Source organism: Orycteropus afer, unplaced genomic scaffold, assembly GCF_000298275.1.
Source record: "Orycteropus afer afer isolate SDZICR_OR568_19922 unplaced genomic scaffold, OryAfe1.0 scaffold00031, whole genome shotgun sequence".
Classification (NCBI taxonomy): Eukaryota; Metazoa; Chordata; class Mammalia; order Tubulidentata; family Orycteropodidae; genus Orycteropus; species Orycteropus afer.
In genome coordinates this window covers 5,616,214-5,626,676 of record NW_006921618.1, presented here as the reverse complement: position 1 = coordinate 5,626,676, position 10,463 = coordinate 5,616,214, and the positions used below count along the sequence as shown (strand labels likewise).

At 42.5% G+C, this 10,463-nt stretch overlaps 1 protein-coding gene across 1 annotated transcript in view; it reads right to left on the bottom strand.

The window, feature by feature from the left end:
- Positions 1-4,152, bottom strand: part of PINK1 (PTEN induced kinase 1) — a 21,796-nt gene extending 17,644 nt beyond the window's left edge. The window contains exon 1 of the mRNA XM_007935865.1: positions 3,763-4,152. Within this exon, the coding sequence (XP_007934056.1) occupies positions 3,763-4,152 (390 nt within the window). The remainder of the gene's footprint in view (positions 1-3,762) is intronic.
- Positions 4,153-10,463: the final 6,311 nt, after the last annotated feature.

Sequence of the window (10,463 nt, the reverse complement as noted above, 5' to 3'; positions counted from 1 at the left end):
GAAGAAGTAGTCAAAAAAGAAATGGAATGCATAAAGACTGATATCCTAGGCACTGCTGTTGTTGTTATGTGCCATCAAGTCAGACCTGACTCATAGCGATCTCTCCTTGGGTTTCCAAGGCGGTGTCATTACGGAAGTAGATTGCCCAACCTTCCTTCTGAGGAGTGGCTGGTGGGTTTGAACCACCAGTCTTTTGGTTAGCAGTCAAGTGCCTTAGGCACTATGCCACCAGAGCTCCTATCCTAGGCTTTAGTGAGCTGAAATGGACAGTGATGGGCCATTTTGAATCAGACAATCATATGGTCTACTATGCTGGGGATGACAAAGAGGAATGGCATCACATTCATCATCAAGAAGAACATTTCAACATCTATCCTAAAGTACAATGCTGTCAGTGATAGGATAATATCCACATGCCTACAAGGAAGACCAGTTAATATCTTTTATTCAAATTAATGCACCAACCAGTAAAGTAAAGATGAAGATATTGAACATTTTTTTTAACCAATTTCTGCAGTCTGAAATTGAACAAACATACAATCAAGATGTATTGATAATTACTGGTGACTGGAATGCAAAAGTTGGAAACAAAGAAGAATCATCAGTAGTTAGAAAATATGGCCTTGGTGATAGAAATGATGCTAGACTGCATGATAGAATTATGTAAGACTAATGACTTATTCATTGCAATACCTTTTTTCAACCACATGAAGGGCAGCTATACATATGGACCTTGCCAGATGGGATACACAAAAATCAGATCAACTACATCTGTGGAAAGAGGTGATGGAAAAGCTCAATATCATGTCAAAACAAGACCAGGGACTGACTGTGGAACAGACTATCAATTGCTCATATGCCAGTTCAAGTTGAAGCTGAAGAAAATGAAAACAAGTCCATGAGAGCCAAAATATGACCTTGATTATATCCCACCTGAATTTAGAGACTATCTGAAGAATAGATTTGATGCACTGAACACCAATGACTACAGACCAGATGAGTTGTGGGATGACAACAAGAACATCATACATGAAGATAGCAAAAGGTCATTAAAAAAACAGGAAAGGAAGAAAAGATCAAAATGGTTGTCAGAAGAAACTGACACTTGCTCTTGAACAGAGAGTAGCTAAAGCAAGTAGAAAAAATGCTGAAATAAAAGAGCTGAACAGAAGATTTCAAAGGGCAGCTCGAGAAGACAAAGCAAAGTATTATGATGAAATATGCAAAGACCTGGAGTTGGTAAACCAAAAGGGAAGAACATGCTTGGTATTTCTCAAGCTGAAAGAACTAAAGAAAAAATTCAAGCCTCGAGTTGCCATATTAAAGGAGCTCTGGTGATGAGTGCCTAAAGCATTTGACTGCTAGCCAGAAGGCTGGCGGTTCAAACCCACCAGCTGCTCCATGGAAGGAACATGCGACAATTGACTTCCATAAAGATTTACCACCTTGGAAACCCAATGTGGGTCACTATGAGTCAGAATCAACTTGATGGCAGTGAGTTTGGTTTTGGTTTATGGGCAAAATATTGAACAATGCAGGAAGCATCAAAAGAAGATGGAATGAATACAGAGTCACTGTATCAAAAAGCACAGGTCAGTGTCCAACTATTTCAGGAGGTAGCATATGATCAAGAACCAGTGGTATTGAAGGAAGATGTCCATGCTGCACTGAAGGTATTGGGGAAAACCCAGGCTCCAGGAATTGACAGAATACCCACTCAGATGTTTCAACAAATGGAGCAGCTCTAGGGACACTTACTTGTTTGTTGTTATGTGCTATTGAGTCAGACCCAACTCACAGCGACCCCTCCTTGGGTTTCCAAGGCAGTATCACTATGGAAGTAGATTGCTCAATCTTCCTTCTGAGGAGTGGCTGGTGGGTTTGAACCGCCAGCCTTCTGGTTAGCAGTCAAGTGCCTTAGCTGCTATGCTACCAGAGCCCCTACTTCCTTGTTTAGTAGAACAAATTTAGAAGACAGCTACCTGGTCAGCTGACTGGGACAGATCCATATTTGTGGCCATTCTAAAGAAAGGTGATCTAACAGAATGTGGAAATTATCAAACAATATCATTAATATCACACACAAGTAAAATTTTGCTGAAGATCGTTAAAAAATGATTGCAGCAGTATATTGACAGGGAACGTCTAGAAATGCAAGCTGGATTCAGAAGAGGATGTGGAACAAGAGGTATCATTGCTGATGTCAAATGGATCTTGGCTGAAAGAAGAGCAGAAAGATGCCTACCTGTGTTGAGTATTGTGATGCTGTGTATTGATGATGCAAAGGCATCCAGCAGTGTGGATCATAACAAATTATGGACAACAATGTGAAGAATGGGAATTCCAGAACACTTAACTGTTCTCATGAGGAACCTGTACACAGACCAAGAGGCAGTTGTTGAAACAGAACAAGGGGATACTGCATGGTTTCAAAACAGGAAAGGTATTTGTCAAGGTTGTATCCTTTCACCATACTTATTTAACCTGTATGCTAGCAAATAATCTAAGAAGCTGGACTATATGAAGAATAATGTGGCATCAGGATTGGAGGAAGACTCATTAACAACCTGTGAAATGCAGATGATACAACCTTGTTTGCTGAAAGTGAAGATGACTTGAAGCACTTACTGATAAAGATCAAAGACTACAGCCTTCAGTATGGATTACAGCGCAACAAAAAGAAAACAAAAATCTTCACAACTGGACCAATAAACATCACCATGATAAACAGAGAAAAGATTTACGTTGTCAGGAATTTCATTTTACTTGGATCCACAGTCAACATGTGTGGAAGTAACAGTCAGGAAATCACACCTCGTATTGCACCAGGCAAATCTGCTGCAAAAGATCTCTTCAAAGTGTTAAAAAGCAAAGATGTCATCTTGAGGACTAACGTGCATGTGACCCAAGCCATGGTATTTTCCAATCACGTCATATGAATGGGAAAGCTGGACAATGAATAAGGAACACCAAAGAAGAGTTGATGCCTTTGAATTATGGTGTTGGCAAAGAATACTGAAAGTACCATGGACTGCCAGAAAAGTGAACAAATTTGTCCTTGAAGAATTGCAGGCAACAATGGCCTGACTGCGTTTCACCTACTTTGGTCATGTTGTCAGAGGGGACCAGTCCCTGGGGAAGGATATAATGTTTGGTAAAGTAGAGTGTCAGCAAAGATGGGGAAGACCCTCAGCAAGATGGATTGACACAACGGCTACAGTGACGGGCTCAAGCATAGCAAGGATTGTGAGGATGGTACAGGGCCGAGCAGTGTTTCCTGCTGATAAACATAGGATCTCTATGAGTCAGCGCCTACTCCACAGAACATTACAACAACAAATGTGAGAAAATGTACACAGTCACTAGCCTGGCTCCTGGTGCAACTGGAGGTACATAATTAGCAATATATTTTCCAAAACAGGTTTGAGGAAAGGAAAACAGTAAAACAAAATATGAAGTGTTGGTCCCCTGTGAGGTGAACAGTAAGGGTGAAATGAAGCTTAATCAGTGATTTTCAAGGCATTCCCAACTCTGACAAAGGTAGATCTTGATCCTTGGCGGTTACCTGTAGACATCTCCCAGCCCCGCCTCCGCCCCTCGCCCCGCCTCCGCCCCTCGCCCGCCTCTTGCCTCCGGCTATGGGTCGGCACCACCCCCATCCCCGCCCTCGTGAGGGCCACACCCCCTACCCCAAGCCCGGTCCTCTAGCCCCTAGCTGGGGGCCTGGCCCTGGTCCCTACCCTGTCAACCGCCGGCGCTCACCTGGATCTCCTTACAGGCCGCAGCTGCCCTCCGGCCCTCCGCCTGCTTCTCCTCGATGAGGCCCAACCCTAGCCCGAAGGCCAAAAAGACAGCCCGGCCACAAGGGCCCGCGCCACACCGGGCACGCAGCACGAATTGCCGCTGGAGCCGCGCCGCTAGCCCGGCCACAGACTGGCGGAAGAAACGGTAGCGGTCGGGGAGTCCGAGCCTGCGCGGTTCCGCACCCGGCCCCCGGACCGGGCCTGGGCGTTCTCCTCGGCCCCAACACGCCGCTGGGCCCGGCCGCTCGGCCCGCCCGAAGCCGCAGACTGGTCCATGCTTGGCCGTGAAGCGCAGCAGCAGCGCTCGACCCAGCTGCAGGCCCCGGCCCAGCGCCTGTCGCACCGCCATAGTGGCGCTGAGACCCTGACCCGATGCCACCTGACACGCGGGTCACAGTAACAACAAACTCCTGGGCGGTGCTTCTGCGTAAGGTGCAGGCGACGGTGGGCGGGACCGGCGCTGGGTGGGCGGTTCTCTGTCTTCGACGCGCTGTGGCCTTGTGCGCAGCGGGTTATGTCTCACACTTTTTCTGTTGCCGGGTCCGTTCTGGGAGCTCTAGTGGCGTAGTGGCTAAGGCATTTGACTACTAATCTGAAGACTGGATGTTCTAAACCCACCAGCCACTCCTGGGAGGGAAAATTGGGCAGTCTACTTCCGTAGTGATACTGCTTTGGAAACCCACAGAGGGGCAGTTATGAGTTAGATCCGACTCCACGGCAGTGAGTTTAGTTGTTTTTTTCTGTCAGTTCCGGCAGATCTGACGTTGGTCCTCGGAGAAATGGAGAAAATAGGGAGAAAAACTAATATTTATTGACTATCAACACGAGGAGCTCTGGTGGTGCAGTGGTTTAAGCATTTGGTTGCCAATCAAAAGGTCGATGGTTAGAACTCACCAACTACTTTGGGGAAGAAAGATGAGGCAGTCTATTTCTGAGACGATTTACAGCTTTGGAAACCCTATGAGGCAGGTCACTTGCTATGAGTTGGAATAGACTTAATGACAGTGGGTTGGGTTTGGTGTATCCGCTACCATGTCAGAACCTTTAAATCTGTTAATTTATTTAATCATCCAGTTGAGTAGATGGCAGGCAGTTTTTTTGTTTTTTTGTTTGGCTTACCAAGATAATATCATTAGTGTTTTTGAGAACATTTTACCACGCCCAGAGACATGGACTTTCCCAGAGTCACACAGCTAGTTAATGGCAGAGCCCTGTTACCCAAACCTGCCTTCAGAAGTGCTTGATAATCGAATTCATACTGTTTTCTTTCCATCCTTCCTTACTTCTTTCCATCTTTTCCTCCTTCCTTCCTCTTACTTTGTTGTGGGAATTTTGAAATATGCTCATAATAAATAGAATGGTATAGTGAACCCCAACAATTATCAACAAATAATCATTCTTTTTTTATTCCTTACCCTTCCCCATTATTTTAAAGCAAATCCCAGGCATGATATTATTTCATGTGTAAATATGTCAGTATCTACCTCTAGGAGATAACCCAGTTTTAAAAAATAAATATTATCACCTGTAAAAAGATTACCATTAACTCTATATAATATTATTTAATATCCAGCTGCTATTCAGATTTTCCTAATTATTCGTAAATGTTCTTTTTACATTTATTCAAATTAAGATCTAAACAAAGTCTACATGATTTATTTGGTCGGTGAGCTGTTATTAAGAGACTAAGCCATTCATTTACCTGGGCTGAGGAGGCATATTTGGGGCCCTGCCATTTTAAAAACTGTTGTGCAGTCACAGATACCTCTACTCCTTACCTCTAAGGCTGGCTGCAGATGGGAGGCCCAGAAAGATTTGTAAGACTTTTTCATAGAGGTGGCTATGTTTCTGTGTGTGATTGGATGAGCTTCAGGGCAAGGAGGCATTTGTCTGGCCTGAGACTCATCTAGAGTTGTTTGAATAGCCTAACTCCTTTATTCAGGGCTCATTTACCGCCCCCAGCACAGGCCAGGTTAGACACTGTGGAGTGCTGAGTGGGGATAGGAGGCTTGCTGATAAAAATAAGGCAACTGCAAAAGGATCCATCTTTGAATTGGTGAATTTAGCCATTTAAATAAACACACACACACACTCACTCATTATTGACGTGGTTAGGTTCCAAAGACCAGGTGATGATGTGAAAATGAAGGATGACGACATCATTACATAACTGCCAGATTACATCATTATGTATCTGCTAAACCACAGAGAATCATGGCCCAGCCAACTGACATATAATCTGAACCATCACAACATTGTTTCCCTCTCCTGGCACTTCGACGTTCGTTACTGCTAGATGTTGTTAAAGTGCAAAATAGTCAGATAGTAGATTTTTTACTGTTTTCATAAATGCAAAAATTGGATAACAAGATAGTCGATAACTGAAGAGTAGGTGTATTAAAATATATGTGTATATACGTGTGTGTATGTATGTATGTATGTGTGTATGATGTGTACATGCATGTGTTTTATAAATATGTGTACATAGCATGTAAGTACATATATGTACATGTGTATATAAATATATGCATGTTTGTATATGTATATGTGTCATGTGTATATATATGTATGTATATATATGTATGTGTATTATATGGAGTTCTGGTGGCATAGTGGGTAAGACGTTTGGCTGCTAACCAGAAGGTCAGCAGTTCAAACCCACCAGCTGCTCTGTGGGAGGAAGATAAGGCAATCTACTTCCATAAAGATTTACAGCCTTAGGTTGGTGGTATAAGTGTATTTGTATGTGTTGTAAAAAAAGAAGGGAAAAAAAAGGATTTACAGCTTTGAAAACCCAATAGGGGTCACTGTTGTTGTTAGGTGCCATGGAGTCGTCTCCGACTCATAGCAACCCCATGCACAGCAGAACGAAACACCACCTGATCCCGCACCAGCTCCATGATTCCTGCTATACTTCAGCCCATTGTCACAGCCACCATGTCAATCCATCTCATTGAAGGCCTTCCCCTCTTTCGTCGACCCTCCAGCTTACCAAGCTTGACAGCCTTCTCCAGGGAATGGTCCCTTCTGATAACATGACCAAAGTAGGTGAGACGAAGTCTGGCCATTCTTGCTTCCAAGGAGCATTCCGGCTGCACTTCCTCCAGGACAGATTTGTTAGTTCTTTTAGCAGTCCATGGTACTTTCAGCATTCTTCGCCAGCACCACAACTCAAAAGCATCAACTCTTCTTCAGTCTTCCTTATTCATTGTCCAGCTCTCACGTGCGTATGAGGCAATTGAAAATATCATGGGTCACTATGAGTTGGAATCAACTTGATGGTAGTTGATTTTCTGGTGTGGATTATGCGTGTATATAAAATTGTATGTGCGTGTGTATATATATATATATGTATCATGTTATGTTGTGTATTATATGTGTATATAAATATATGTATGTGTGTGTATATATAAATATATGTATATATGTATGTATATATAAAACGTGTGTATATATGTATGTATTATGTGTGTATGTGTGTATATATGTGTATTTGTATTATGTTATATTTAGTTTTGTGTTTAGATATGTATTATATGTGTGTAATGTATGCATGTATGTATTATGTGTTATATCCCTGTGTATTATATGTTGCATGTGTGTATATAAAAATATATGTATGTGTATATATGTATGTATGTAAGTACCATGGACTGCCAGAAGAACAAATAAATCTGTCTTGGAAGAAGTGCAGCTACAATGCTCCTTGGAAGTGAGAATGGCCAGACTTTGGCTCACCTACTTTGGTCATGTTATCAGAAGGGACCATTCCCTGGGGAAGGATTCATGCTTAGAACGGGGACGGTCGATGAAAAAGGGGAAGGCCATCAACAAGATGGATTGAGATGGTGGCTGCAATGATAGGTTCAGGTGTAGCAAGGATTGTGAGGTTGGCACAGGACTAGGCAGTGTTTTGTTCTGTTGTACATAGGGTTGCTATGAGTCGGAGCCAACTCGACTGCACCTAACAACACTACAACATGTATATATAAATACAGGTATATGTGTGTTATGTGTATATATGTATATGTGAATATATGTATGTATATATGTATTATGTGTATATATAAAAATATATGCATGTATGTGTATATGTATGTGTATATGTATATGTATGTCTATATATATGTATGTGTGTATTATATATGTGTATGTGTGTATATGGGAGCTCTGGTGGCATAGTGTCTTAGGCATTTGACTGATAACCATAAGGCTGGTGGTTCAAACCCACCACACTCTTCAGAAGGAAGACTGCACAATCTACTTCCATAGAGATACCTCCTCAGAAAACCAAGGAGGGGTCACTATGAGTTGGGATCAACTCAATGGCACTGAGGTATTTTTATGTGTGTATATAAATATACATATGTATACATGTATGTAAATGTGTATGTATATATGTATTATGTGTGTATGCACAGGTGTATTATGTGTGTATGGATATGTATATATATAAATATGTGTATGTGTATATTATGTGTATATATATTTATATATGTGTGTATAATGCTGAAAGTGCCATGAACTGCTAAAAGAACTAACAGATCTGTCCTGGAAGAAGTGCAGCTGGAATGCTCCTTTGAAGCGAGAATGGTCAGACTTCGTCTCACCTACTTTGGTCATGTTGTCAGAAGGGATCATTCTCTGGAGAAGGATGTCATGCTTGGTAAAGTGGAGGGTCAACGAAAAAGGGGAAGGCCCTCAACGAGATGGATTGACACAGTGGCTACAACAATGGGCTCAGGTACAGCAGGGATATGGAGCTGGCACAGGACTGGGCGGTGTTTCATACTGCTGTACATGGGGTCACTATGAGTCGGAGACGACAACACCTAACAACAACAATGACGTGTATGTTATATATATAACGAATTGTTATTGTCAGTTGCGGTCAGGTAGACTCATGGCGACCTGTGTGCAGCAGAAGGAAATGTTACCAGGTCCGCACCATCTCCGTGATCATTGGCATGTTTGAGTCCATTCTTGTGGCTGTTGTGTCTGTCCATCTCATTGAGGGTTTTCCTGGATTTTTTTGGGGGCCCCCCACTCCACTAAACATGATGTCTTTTCTAGTGATTTGTCTTTCTTGACGGTGTAAATGAGTCAAAGTCTCATCATCCTTCTAAAGAACATTCTGGTTGCGTTTGAGTGCCTTCTAACCTAGGGAGATCATCTTCCAACACTGTTTTAAAAAAAAAAAGAAAACCAATGCCATTGGGTTTATTTCTACTTGTAGTGATCCCTGTTGGGTTTCCGAGGTTGTAAATCTTTATGGAAGTAGTTTGCCCCATCTTCCTTCCATGGCATGGCTGGTGGATTTGAACTGCTGACCTTCTGGTTAGCAGCCAAATGCCTTATCCACTACACCACCAGAGCTCCTTAACACTATATTGGATGGTATCCAACACTATATTGGATAGTATTCTGTTGTGACTCATAGGGTTTTCATTGGCTTATTTTTGGAAGTAGATTGTCAGACCTTTCTTCTTAGTCTATTTTAGGCTGGAAGCTCTGCTGCAATGTGTCCACTATGGGTGACTCTGCCGTATTTGAAATATGAGTGGCCTAGCTCTGGTAGCATAGTGGCTAAGGCACTTGACTGCTAACCAGAAGGCTGGCGGTTCAAACCCACCAGCCACTCCTCGGAAGGAAGGTTGGGCAATCCTACTTCCGTAGTGATACTGCCTCGGAAACCCAAGGAGGGGTCGCTATGAGTCGGTCCGACTCGACGGCACATAACAACAACAACAGCTTCCAGCATCATAGCAACACACAAGCCACCACAGTGGGACAAACTGACAGACAATGGTCCTGGTAATTTCCCTCTTCAGAAATGCATACTTATGTCCACCAAGAATTTTTATAGGAGCACAATTTAAAAGAGTGTAAAACTGGGAACAACCCTAGTGCCTAAGGCATTTGACTGCTAACCAGAAAGCTGGTGGTTAAAACCCACCAGCCACTCCTTGGAAAGAAGATTGGACAAGTACTTCTGTAGAGATACAGCCTTGGAAACCTAAGGAGGGGTCAGAAACCCAAGGAGAGGTCCCTATGAGTCAGATCCGACTTGAAGGCAATGAATTTAGAATCATATTTATTTGGGAGAGACATAGATATGTTTCTTTTCAACTTATTTGCATCATGATGGTTAAATTCACAACTGATCATGGGTGTGCTCATGAAATAGTGCATTAAAGTTCACAAAGTTTGCTCAATTATCTTTGAACTCAGTGATTTTAAACAACAAATGCATTTTAATGATTAACTTTGTTACATCATTAAACTTTGACTTGAACTCCACTCTCCTTTCTCAGGACAAAGATAAGAGACTTACACAGAAATACAGCAGGGACACAGGGAATGCCTTTCTTAGGGACAATGGTTCTGATTTTATTAGACCTCACCTGTTCTCCTGAGAAGGAGAGTGATTCCATGTGGCACCCAAGGGTCTCAGGTCTCAAGGGATCATCCGAGGTTGTTCTTTACAGTGTCTATCTCTTTAATGATACTGCAAGATATTGAAATTGGAGATATGGTATATGATTTTTTGCCGAGATACCTGTTTATACTCCAGATTGAATGTCCCATGACAATCTCATTCATTCATAGAATGTTTACTTAACATCAGCTATGTACCAGTCAAGGAGCTCTGACAGTGTA